The 12,880-nt window shown below is 55.2% G+C and overlaps 1 protein-coding gene across 2 annotated transcripts in view; it reads right to left on the bottom strand.

Annotated features, from left to right (window-relative positions):
• GRID1 (glutamate ionotropic receptor delta type subunit 1) overlaps positions 1-12,880 on the bottom strand; it is a 634,358-nt gene that overhangs the window by 201,254 nt on the left and 420,224 nt on the right. For both annotated transcript variants that reach the window (XM_055325891.1, XM_055325892.1), the window contains exons 7-8: positions 2,326-2,487; positions 721-840 (exon numbers count right to left, since the gene is read on the bottom strand). In XM_055325891.1, coding sequence (XP_055181866.1) covers positions 721-840; positions 2,326-2,487 — 282 coding nt within the window. The remainder of the gene's footprint in view (positions 1-720; positions 841-2,325; positions 2,488-12,880) is intronic.

The raw sequence follows: 12,880 nt of genomic DNA, 5'->3' as shown, positions 1-12,880 counted from the left end.
AGCCACATCTGGGGTTCTAGGACAGCTGTTCCAACCCCTGCTTGCTGCAGCGACCTCTCTGTCCCTGTACCCATTAGATCCCTGACTTCACAAGCCTCCCCTTAACCTTGGGGGTTCCACCTCCAGGCAAGGGCTGCCTCCCCCCACACCCTCGTCTTTGCTCCTTCAGCAGGGAGAGAGGGGAAGAGGCAACGAGATCCCAGGCCTGCCACTTGCATTAGCACCAAATAAGACAGCCCGATCCCACCCTAAGCTACGCAGCAGCATGTCTGCCTCTCCCTTCTCCCTCCACTGGGCTCCACTGCCCCCTGCTTCTCATTCTCCTCATGGCCATTGTCTCACTGGTGGCTTTGTCTCAGTCTTAGATCTGGGGGACGCTGGCTGCAAGCCCGGACTCCTGCCTCAGCCACCGTGACACCTGGCCCTATGGTAGGGTGCATTTCAGCCGCTCTGGGAAAACGTGTTGCACCTTCCGGCCTCGGCCTCGGCCACTGGCTGGCTGCCCAGAGCCTAGCAGCAGGACCAGGTGGTGCCAGGGCCCCACTGTACTGAGACAGCGTTAGCAGAACCGCCTGTGCCCTCTCCACACCATGCCCCGTAACACCAGTGTGCACGGCAGCATCACGGGGAGGGGACGCCGTGTGCTGGTTAGTGCCCGCTCGGAGCCCACTCGGGGTCACCGCCGCCAGGGGAGAGGCAGGTGGGTGCGCGGAGGCTCACCTTCCGCATGTCTTTGCCAAAGGTCTCACTGTAGGTTGTGCCCAGGATTTCAAACTGGACGTAGGGATTTGAGCTATCCTCCCGAAACTCCATCACGCCCGTGAGACCAGTGATGTGGCCCTGCAGGAGAGAAGAAAAACCCATTTAGGAAAATATGGATGAGGTGAGGGATGGAATCCCGTCGACAAAGAAGAGGAAGGAGGGATGGCCAAGAAGAGGACAGCCGAGGTCCTGAGGAAGCAGTGGACAGGCTGTGATGAGGCCGGGGCTCCTCGCAGTCCTGAAGCCCCGGGTAGGCTCCCCGCCGCCCAGACCTCTGCTCACAGGGGAGATTCCTAAGGCTTGCCCTTGGCACTCCCGTGGGCAGTATGATTAGTGCGTCTGTGCTGTGCCACATACCACGCTAGCCACGAGATCAAAGAATGATGGCTTCGTGTCCACCTCCCCGGAGCGTACGGTCTTCCCTTGCAATCTGCTCCAGGGGCGCCCTTGGCCAGAGCCAAGAGGGAGGTCACAGGGTGCTAAGCTACAGGGCAGCAAACGTGCGCACTGGAGGCCCACACCAGCTCCAGTCCTGGCCCCGCCAGCTGCGCCACTTGGGGCAAGACGTCGCCTGTCACCTCCAGCCTGGGGTTAATTAGAGCAGGTCCACGCCACAGAGCCTGCAAGGGTTAAGGGGTGAAATGTGTACAAAGCACGGTGTCTGGCCCAGATGGGATGTGGTAGGTGTGGAAGTCCTGCTCCTCTCTGGCCACTCAGTGGGCCCCCTGCGAGCAGGTGGCAGAGGGAGCCTGTGGGGAGCCCCTTCTCTCCTCAGGCCTAGGGTGGGGGTGTCATCCAGCCTCGGTCTCCCACAGACTGCAAGCTGGGAGAGTCCCGGAGCCCGAACTGGCCAAGGAGGGGCCCAGCTCCGGCCTCAGCTGCAGTAGATTCAACCAACACCAGAATATGTTCGCTGCTAACGACACCACGCACCATTTATCGTGACCGTGACCACAGCCCTCAGCACCATAGACTCCCCTAAATGCTCTTCTGAAGCCTCTGAAAGCCAATCCACTCTAACAAGTCTTCTATGGATTGCCCAATGCTCTCCAAACCCAGCCTTCCAACTTGGTGTCACGCCTCAGTGTGGGCCACACGCCATAAATGAATGCATGTGCACACACACAAATGCTCACACACACACAAATGCTCACACAAGCTAAGGTCTGGGCGATGAGCACATGCACTGCTGACTGAGACAGCCTCTCTTAGGAACAGTGGCACCTGTGAGCTGGGCAGCTGTCTCCATTGTTTGCTTACTTGTGACCTTGGGTGGGTTACTTAGCCTCTCTAAAGTCCAATCTCCTTGTAGAAAAACAGAGATGATAATAATAATAATGATGATGATGATGATGATGATGATGATGCAGCATATCCATGAAGCCCAGCCCACCAGCCCTCAATGCTGGAATAGGAAGAGTGGCATGGAGAGAGGCCTAGGACAGGCCTGCGGGATAATCACACAGAGAACTCAGCTTCAGACCACCTGCTCAACGTGTGTGTGCATATGCAACGGAAGGCCTGTCTTCAGCCTTAGCCCAGCAGGTGTTCCCTCGCACACACCTTTTTGATTGTGTCAAGCATGGACCGTCCTCCATTCCATGGCTTGGTGGACTTGCGTATACAATTCAGGCTGGCCATGCTGTGCCACTTGCGGTCCTCCAGCTTCCGGTGGAAGGCGTTGGCCAACATCAGGACACTGTCATACAGGTAGAGGTTGGAGATCTGCAAACACAAAGGCAGTGAAACCCTTTCCATTGATATATTTTCAGATATGAGGAGAAACTAGCAGAGGGCTTCGGTGATCCAGGGTGCCAGCACCAACAAGTGGTGTCCAGTACCTACACCACAATCCTCCAACTTTGCTTAAAAACCTGACCAGGTGATAGAGTCCTAAGTAGGAAGAACTAGGCCTGCTTCAGGAACTAGAGTGAGAGGCAGGTCTGTACCTCGGTAGGAGAACCAGCATGGTCAGCATCATGGTTGAGATAGGTGCAAGGTTAGAAGGTGAAATCCTGTTCAGGGGACACAGGACGGGGGTGGTTGGGGAGGATGGAAGGACAGAAAGCTTGGTCTGGAAGGATTAGTAGGATAAAGGATGGGGAGCATTACGGGGAGGTCACATTATGCAAAGACATGAAGGTACAAAGGAGCAGAGTCAGGTAGGGCAGGGTCCAGCAGCACTGCCTATAAAGGACCAGATATGAAAGACCTTAGGCTCTATGGACCCTAAAGTCTCTTTCTCAATGCTCAACTCTGCTGTTAGGGCAGGAAAACAGCCATGGACAATACATAAACAAAGGATGTGCCAATACATCTTTATGAAAAAAATATTTAGTTAGAATTAGATTTAAAAAAAAAAAATGGGCAATGATCTGGATTCAGCCCGAGGACCAAAAGTGGCCAAGCCCTGGGTGAGAGGGACTGAAAACAGTGCCAAATGTCTGCATTTATGGGTACAGGAGAGTGGGATCGAGGGGAGCCAGGCATCAGGGATCCAGCCAAGGGGAGCCTCATGGGCCACACTAAGGAGTAACCACATAGGTGACTTTAGGGAGGAGGACGCCACGGATGTATCTGTGCCCGGGAGTCAGATCTGTGTCTTGGAAAGATTGCTCTGGTCCCCAGATGGGCCTCGGTGGCCTGAGTGATGCTGGTCACTTGTGCTGATGGAGATCCTGAGCCCACAGAGCCTGCTCTGCAGTGGCATCGCTGCCAGCCAGGGGATACATTTGGGAATTGCAACTGTGCACATATGAGAACTACCCCCCTGCTTAGCTGCTGGGTGAGTAGAGATGGCTCACAGAGCCCCTGAGAGCACGAGTGTGAGGAAGAGACTGGAACAACAGTGAGGAGAGGATACCGCCCTAGCGCTGGTATCCAGGGATGGGACAGGTCTGGCTCTCCCTCGTTATGGGGATTCAAGACCCTGATCCGGGGACACCTGGGTGGCTCAGCGGTTGAGCATCTGCTTTCAACTCAGGGCGTGATCCTAGGATCTGGGATCAAGTCCCACATCGGGCTCCCTGCGAGGAGCCTGCTTCTCCCTCTGCCTATGTCTCTGCCTCTCTCTCTGTGCCTGTCTCTCATGAATAAATAAACAATTTAAAAAAAAAAAAACCCTGATCCGTATGAGCCTGAACACCAGCACCCATCCTCTCAGGGCCCACCCAGAGCCCTCTGTAGGAAGGAAGGCAGCCCTGTTCTCGGGTGTTACCTTCCCATTACCCCTCTCACCCAAGGAGATGTCACAGAGCACACGGGGTGGGGGGAGTGAGGGGAGCGGGTGGAGAAGAGGTAACGTCCACCCCTGTTCAGGTGTGTGGTCTGTCCTGGGTAACTGTTGCACAAACAACCATCAGCCAAAGTGGGTCAAGGGGATAGTCTCCGCACACCTAAGCAGCAAGGGGTCTGCTAAAAATATTTCAGAAAAACAAAATCACTGGATATAAATAGGAGAATGTGTCAACCTCACAGGACTCCCGGGAGAATCAAGTAAGATCCTTGGTCTGCAGGAAGAACCCCTACTGCCTCCCAGCCTCACGTCTCACCAGTCTCCGGTATGGCCCTCACACCCCCGGGACCTGCGTGCCCTGTGCTGCACCTGTAATTTCTCTCCTCATGTGTCTTGGACTGGGTGCCCCCAAAGCAGAGCCCCAGACAAGAGCTTGGGCAGCACGGACCGCCCTCTGCAAGTGGCCTCAGCGGTGCGCTGAGGGAGCCAGGGTGTGACATCAAGAGCACCTGCTACATCATGACTGTCCCCCAGCTCACACAGACCCTCGTGTGCCACGGCAGATTGGGCAGAGCTGGCCACTTGTTCTGTGGGTGTCCCTGTGCCCTGGCAATACCTGCAGATTCCCTGTCTTCTCCACCTTCAACCCGCATCCTTACAGCGGGCACAGGGATATGTGCCACTACGGCCTGTGTAAGCAGTGGGTACAGGATGGACAGGCAACGTTTCAGATGTGGCAGGAGTGTGCCCGGGACTCCTCAGTACCGCTGACTCAACCATGGCCTCGGGCCAAGAAGAGGCAGGCATTTCAGTGCCTGGGGACACGTTCCAGGGCCTGCGGTACACAGAGGCTTACCTGACAGTGGAGAGAAGCCGGCTCCCTCCTGCAGGAATACCCTGATAGAACTGGGCCTCTTGCCCCTCGAGCCCTGAGGGCACATTCCCTCGCTGAGAAGGATGAACCCACTCCCTCTGCGGGTCGCCCCCCTTTCCGCCGGCCCAGGAGCTCTCCTACCACTCGTGAAATTATTTCTGACACGTCCAGCGCCCCTCTGGAATGCCAACTCATAATGGAGATGTTGTTACAGGACAGTGTCGGCCACTTAGAGTTGGCTTGGTCTATTTTATTTTTTCCAAAAGAATAACTCAAAGCTGAGAGTCCTTGATGATGTGAAGACTTCTCTTCTTGAGATATTCATCGGGCTCCCAGCCACCCACTCATAGCCGATGCTATTCAACCAGCCGGGACCCTCTGACCCACATTACCTCCCACGCGCACACAAGCACACCCCTTGGGACGGCACCACCCCAGCTGAGGCCCCGACCAACACCCAACAGAATATCCCTGTTTGCCTCCAGCGCTTGTGTTCATAGTGAATTAAGGTACTTAACGAGTGTGTGAATGCAGAGAGGCTGGCAATGAAGAGGCAAAAACAGGATGTGACTCAGAAAGACTAAAGGAAGCCCTCAGCCCTCCCACAAGTATGTCTGCTGGGAAAGGTGAAAACATTTCAGGTCAAAGAAATAAGCTTTCAGTTCAAAGGCTTTAGAAATGCTCTTTTTCAGATAGATATATCTAGAAATATGTATGTATGTTAGAGATAGAACTTAGACATATGCATCTTATATGTGTGACTGTATGCATACTCCTCTACAACTTGTAAATGACTTTTACATATAAGTGGGTATGTATACGTATGTATGTATATGACTTTTTTCTTACTATCTCTAAACACAGCATCCAGCACCAACCAAGGCAGACAGTGGTGCTTAACGTATGTTTGATGGATGGATGCATGGTGGATGGATGGAAGGACAAATGGATAGTTGGATGAAGGGATACGTAGATGGGAGAGGCGAGGGGCAGATGGATAGAAGGATGGAGGGGGAGATGGATGGATGGATGGATGGATGGATGGATGGATGGATGGGAGGGATGGATGGATGGATGGAGGGGGAGATGGGGAGATGGATGGATGGATGGAGGGGAGATGGGGAGATGGATGGATGGATGGATGGATGGATGGATGAGGGGATGGATGGATGGATGGGGAGATGGATGGATGGATGGATGGATGGATGGATGGATGATGGATGATGGATGCATCTTCTGCTAGAAGGGTACACACTGATCTTGGTTCCCCAAAAAGAGAAAGTAGTAGGAAAAAGGGGTTGGCCATCTCCACTTTGACTCAGGAAGGAACACCCTTTGTTCAAATAACAACTTGCTGCTCATTTATAGCCCACTCAAAATGTCCTCTTGATGCCCACTTGGAGCTCCACCTTCTCCCATTCCTGTCCCTTCTCCCAGTACGAGGCCATGTCAGTCTGATTGTCTGGAGATTAGAAACAGGACCTTGTGGGGAAGGATCATGAGCAAATAGTAGAAAGGCAGCCTCTGCTTGGGGTCCATCTGAGTCCTGACAAGTGGAAGGCAGGCCTCTTCTCAGGGGAGGTGGGTGGAGACCCAGCCTGAGGGCAGGGTCATGATGAGCCGCTGAGCCAAGAGCTGCAATCTAGAAGGAGAAAGACTCCTACCTGCATGAACACCCACTCGCTGCCAGGCTCTCAGGGCTCATGCCCCAAGGTGGAGCTCCAGGCCACAGGGGCAGGGAGAAGGGGCCTGGTTTGAAGGAACACTTGCCTCTTTCCCTCGCTTCTCAGGGAAGGTGCAGCACAGAGCTCATTCACAGAAGACGACAAGCAGAGCAGGTGCTGTCACTGTTTAAACCCTCATCCCCTCTGGCTGGCCTGGGGACATTGCACACAGAAGCCAAAAGAATAAAAGAAGAAAGGGGAAGGAAGGAAGGGAGGGAGGGAGGGAAGGAGGGAGGGAGGGAGGGAGGGAGGGAGGGAGGGAGGGAGGGAGGACAGGCATTTCAGGTGAAAGTAGACCTAAGAAGCTGAAGACAGACTGAAGTTTGAGGCCAAGAGTATGGCACATAAGACCTGGAGCCAGGTCAGGGATGCCAGAGGCAGACAAGAGCCAGAGCCAGGCAGGGGCCCGAGGCTGGAGTCCGGGGCCTCCGTCCTCGGTGGGGTCAGAGCTGGAACGGGGCCCAGCCAGCTAGGTTCGCCACCCTGGAGACGAGCACCTGATGGCTCTCTCACTGCCATACACAGCGATGCTTGCTCTACCATGTGTGCAGCTTAGCCGGGTGGCCTGGTAGGATGGGCAAGAGCTTGGACTTCAGCCCAACCCGGGCCGGCCCTGTCACTGCCCCCCTTTCCCCCAGCGCATGCCCCTAGCGAGTGCTTGGTCAATGCTGCCTGAACGGTGACCCGAATCTCCACTTACACCCGCTTGCAGAGTCATACTGAACAAGCCATTTAGTGCTCTGGATTCATCTTGGCGACAATCAAACCCAATATGACCAATGCCCCCAGAGAAGTGCAGTAGGGATGGCCCTGACCTAGCCCCCCAAGAAATGCAATGACAGTAGTCCTGTGGCCAAGTGCTGTCCTAAGCCCTCTGTGTGCTGCTTTATTTTTGGAGGGAGCAGAGACAGGAAGAAATGGGAAGTGGGGATAAAGGATCTACACCGGCTCCAGACTCCAATGTGGATGGTCTGGGAGCTCCTCCAGGGTGTCCTCTCTCTGAGCCCGGGATGGGGCTGGTACACAGAAGCCTTCGGCCCCCTGGGAAATGAACTCATACCTGCCAACACCGTGCACCCTCCCCCCGGTGCCCCTGGGTCTGAGCATGAGTCCTATCAGGATTTTGCAGCTTGTGTCTAGGAAGTCTGAGCAAGGATCCTCCTGAGCCTTGCATGTCCGCTCGGCCTGAAAACTGCTCGCCTGGACACATGTCACTGGTTTCCCCCTGGCCCCACAGCAAAGTTACAGCTTCCACGGCCCCCAGAGCCTGAGCCAGGCCTTTCGGGGCTGCGTGGGCTGAGAGGCTACAGAGCTCCCCATTATGGGAAAGGCCACTTCTACTTCTCCACCCCCAGGATGTTCCATAAAAGGTCCCAATACAGGAGGGCCCAGAGTGGGGGCCTCGCCATGCCCTGACGCAGGTTCCCGCAAGGGAGGTGGCTTGGCCCACTGCAGTCAAAGGTCTGACGTTTGTACCGCGGGGCTGGCTCGCCCACAGGAGCCTTCCGCATGGCCCACGCGACAGTGAGACCACCCGGGAGTGCAGGAGACAAGGGGAGGCAGGCAGGGGCAGCTGCAGGCCAGCCCCGCGGGAGCACCGTGTTCTCTACTGCACCACCTGCCACCTGTCCCCCATCCCAACTGAGGGGTTTCCCTCGCAAGGAAGCTTCCTTTATCCTCTCTCTGTGGTCACCTCCCATGGCCACAGCAGGGTCCAGGTGCCCTCATTTCTCCCTAGGGAGACAGTGACCCCTGGTTGCCTTGTCTCCCAGCCTCAGGCCCTCCCCCTGCCTGCCCCCTGCACACAGTTGTCTCCTTGGAGGCACATCCCTCCCCGTCACATCTCCAGGGGCTACCTACACCCCATCCTTAGAACCCTGGCGGCTGCCCTCTTCTCTGACTGAGCTCCAACACTTCTTGCCTCATACCCCGAGCCTCAGACGCACTGAACTCTCTGCCCCTGCTCTCCTGGGCCTCCGGGTTTGGGGCACAGGCCAGTTTTCCTACGGAGCCCATGCCACAGAATAGAGATGAAACTTGCCCCATTTATTTAGAGTTGGTGAGAATTAAGAGACAGAGCATCTGTGAAATGTCTAACATAGGAACTGGCACATAATAAGTGCATGATGAGTATTTGTGGAATTAATGAATGCCAGATGAATAGATTTAAATACATTCTTAGAAGAAGAACAGCAAGGTAAAGATACAGCAAGGTATTTGTACAAAGGATTCTTCTTAGAATATGGTTGTCAGTAGGTAGAAGCCACCCTGGTAAAGGGTGCAGGAGCTCTGGCCCGACATGTCCCATGGGGAAGTGTCCATCTCCAATCAGAACCTGGGGTATGTGTATCTGGGAGATGGTGGGCGGGGGTCCTGGCAAGGCTTGCCTTTCCAAAGCCAAAAATCTATGCAGGAAGTGGGTCCCGAGAAGGGAAATGGGAAAGGTGAGGACACATTTCTGGGAGGTAGAGGACAGAACTTGGCCAGGAGCTCCTGACTGGGGCTCACAAGCTCTTGAGAAACCCGGGTAGGCCCTCCTGGCTGCTGGATCACCAAAGACCAGTTGCACAAAGCCAACTGAGGACCCAGGATGAAAAAAAAAACAAAAACAAAAACAGATTTTTTTTTTCAGAGTTAGCACCAGAATCTCTGCAACATCAGTAACTATATTTTGTTTAGGAAAAGACCTTGTGTCAGCAGGAGCAAAGACGACCGGGAAAACTGTTAGGTTGATGTTCATGAAAAAAATAAGGAGAATCTACATTGGAGTCAAGGCCCAGAGAGAGAAAATCGAGGCTGGATAAGGAGGCCACCAGGGAAGAAAGGTTGGAGCCCCAAGGGGAGGGACAGGCAGGGAACATTCCGCAGCAAGAAGGGACTGAGGACCTCACAGGCTGCTTGTGCCACCACAGGCCGGGACCCCCCCACCCCCACCCCCAGGACCCCGACCCCATGTAAGAGAACCGTCGAGCCTTGGATTTGCCAGTGAAGCCAGGAAGGTGCTGCTTTCCCCCTGGGTCAGCACTGAGGGAGGCACAGGCCCGGCAGCCGCAGGGCCGTATACTTACGCGAGGCCCTGGAAGCAGGGTCAGCGCCCAGCCACGCAGACTAGAAGCCCCCCGGCCCCTGAGCCATGCCAGGCTCTTCGGGGCTCCTCGGGGCAGCTACGCAGAGCAGGCCGGTCCCGCCGCATGGGCCACTGCACCTCGGCCCCCAGCTGCCACCTGCCCCGCGCCAAAGGCAGAAACCCGAGAAATGTCTTCACCCAGCAAGTCTTGGGCCCCACTTTCTCCTCCCTCCGTCGCTCATCAAGCCAAGGGACTGACCTCCGACCATGTCCTCAATAGCTCTGGTCATCCAGCAATGTCAGACAAGCAGCCGGTGGAGGGTCCGCCTGGGAGGACACGCTGACGCCCGGCTGTCGCAGCCAGAGAGGTCACTCTGGCAAGGCCTTTTGGGCAGACTGCTGCCTGCATGCCTGTCCCGTGAGGGGCCCCGCTCCCACAGAGTCCGAGGGCCCGGTGTGCACGGTGGGCAGGGCACAGGTGCACGCTGCATGCCTGGGGCTCCCCGGCCGCCAACTGTGTGCGGCCACCATGGCAGCCAGGCTCGGCCAGAGACCGGGGCACAACCAGCTCCGACGAAGGCAGCGACGACCCCACTCCCATCACGCCTCAGGACTGACAGTGGCTGCACATTCCATTGGAACATTTAGGGTAAAATTTTTTAAAAAAGAAGGAAACCAGGGCAAGTGACATGAAGCCCAAGGTAACTGTGGCGTGGGGTGGCTGTCGCCCAGAGAAAAGGACTGTCCTGGCAGGGTGACAAACAACTTGTAGCCAGAGAATAATACAGAAAGCCTTGAAGAAATAGGGACAGCTGGGAAGGGGGAGGTTTGAAATGTTTTAATAGATGGAGCAAGGGAAGAGGGGTCACATCTATCAAGCCATGCAACCACTTTTAAATGCACAGAGGAGAAATCCCAACCTGAGAGAGCATTTCATACTAGTATGTGGCCTTGGGCCCCACAGCTTAATTCAAGGACCAGGCTCCGTGGGGACCAGAAGACACCACTTACATCATGTGCCTGCCCCCCTTAGGGAGCCCGTGTGACTAACTGGGGTGGCAGCGTGACCACGTGTCTGTTACTTGGCCGGCAGCCCCGGAGTCACTGGACTGTGCAGTTCTGAAGACCAAGGGCCTTACAGATACTCCTCCGAGCAAGGCCGCCCGCACAATTGCAGCCAAGTCTCGAGGTTCTCAGACACTGGGTATCACTTCCATTACTGGCTGAGTCAGACAAGCCCTGGGCCCACTTGTCAGGAAAACAAGAATGACAAACACCCAAATGAGACGGCGCTTTGTAGGGGAAAATAAACAACAGCACACTGGCAAGCACGGCGCTCGGAGCCACGAGAACTCACTGACCGAGGTATTTTCTCCTCCAAGGGGCTTTCTTTGTACTAAGTGGGAACCAGACTGATTTGCTGTGAGACTGCTGGCTTGGCTTTGGGGCACAGAAAGCCCTGACCACAGGCCTAATAGAAGATGATGGAGTTTCTGAGACCAGCTCAGTGGAGAAGCCAAGGGAGAGACGATTCATGATGACCCTCATGAAGGCTTCTAACCCAGAGTTATTGTCCCAAGAGCAGCCGTCTGCGGGAAGAACTGAAAGATGGACTTGAGAGCTCCATTTCCAAAAGGATTTTCATTAATTCCATCAAGACGAAGTTAATAATCCATGACACAAATGTTTTATTTTTTCTTGAGTTAGTTGTTCTAAACATGTTAGCGCCTTCTCGATAAATCTCACAGCTAGAGGCTAGTAGAAATTAGTTTGTCTTCTCTAGTGTCATTAAGAAATAAAGAAGCGGTGATAGCTACTGAGGAAGCTGGAAGAGAATGGCTTGTAAATGAGATGAATGAGGAGCTGCCCCAGCGTGGAGGGGGTGGAGGGGCGGGATGAGGAAGTGATCCCCAGTCCCCTCTCGCCACACCCGCTCCAGGCAGAGGCAGCAAATGCAGACAGAGATTCCTTTAATAAAGTGCTTTATGTATCGATACATAAAGAGACTTCTAGAAACACTTAAAGTGGTGTGAAGACCCGCACTATTAACAGATCCTCCCCCACAGTCCTCAGGGAGGGTGTGCCAGGAGCGGGGTCTGCAATGGGGGTTAAGCGGTCTCGGGACATAGCCTCCCCGGACAGATCAGCCCACAGGGGGCCGGGGACAGTAAGTGGTGCGAAGCCCTGAGAGGGGCTGGGACGTCCCCAGACAGCGTGCTCAGCAAGACCAGGTGACCGCGGCAGCCTCTCCGCAGAAGCTGAACCGCAACGCCTCCCGTAGTGACACGGTGAATAGTTCCGTCCTCTCTAGACGCCTTCCGTGTGCCCCTGCGTGCAAAGGTCGCACGTCTCTAAGGGGCGGGCACGACCCTGCCAGGTTACAGGACAGGAAGCTGGGAACTAGGTGACAAATAAATAATCGTGATTATATGCTTCATTAGTAGCTGCAGTTCCAGGGACTTGAACCCGGCGATGTGGCTCTTCTGCTGCGGCTTCTATTGCTTGTTACTGCCCTGCGACAGCTACCCTAACTAGTCCTGACTCTGCGGCTACTCTAACTAGTACTAACCCTGCCCTGCGATGGCTGCCCTAACTAGTCCTGACCCTGCAGCTACCCTAACTAGTCCTGACCCTGCGGCTACTCTAACTAGTACTAACCCTGCCCTGCTGCAGCTACTCTAACTAGTACTAACCCTGCCCTGCTGCAGCTACTCTAACTAGTACTGACCCTGCCCTACTATGGCTACCCTAACTAGTCCTGGCCCTGCCCTGCTGCGGCTACCCTAACTAGTGTGCCGTGGAAGGGCCCAGCGCTCCTCGGGGAGAAAGTACAGACAAGCCAGCAAGGACTGGAGAAGCTGATGGGACGGTGGGGTGGGGTGGGGGTGGGGCGGGAGAGGGATGAGCCCTCAAGGGGAGACGGCCTGGGGAGACCTGCCTGGGAGTGCGATCCTCTCGGGGTCTGGCCACACCGGGAGTGACAGGGTCCCCCTCCCGTCCCAGGATGTTTCCTTCCTCCTTCCCTAGACATAAGATCCTAGACCGGATGTGATGCTGTGGGGAGTTACACAGGTACCCAGGCCACTCCGGAGACTCCAACAGTCCCCTCCCCAGGATGTGTGGCCCCGAGGAGGTAATAACAAAGTGTCCTGGGATGGAACGGACACTCAGGAGGCAGATACAGCCCATCTCTGTCCCAAACCCTGGTTTCCAGCCTC

The sequence above is a fragment of the Nyctereutes procyonoides genome, unplaced genomic scaffold (genome assembly GCF_905146905.1).
Source record: "Nyctereutes procyonoides isolate TBG_1078 unplaced genomic scaffold, NYPRO_anot_genome, whole genome shotgun sequence".
Taxonomy (NCBI): Eukaryota; Metazoa; Chordata; class Mammalia; order Carnivora; family Canidae; genus Nyctereutes; species Nyctereutes procyonoides.
This window is presented reverse-complemented; position numbering and strand designations above follow the sequence as displayed.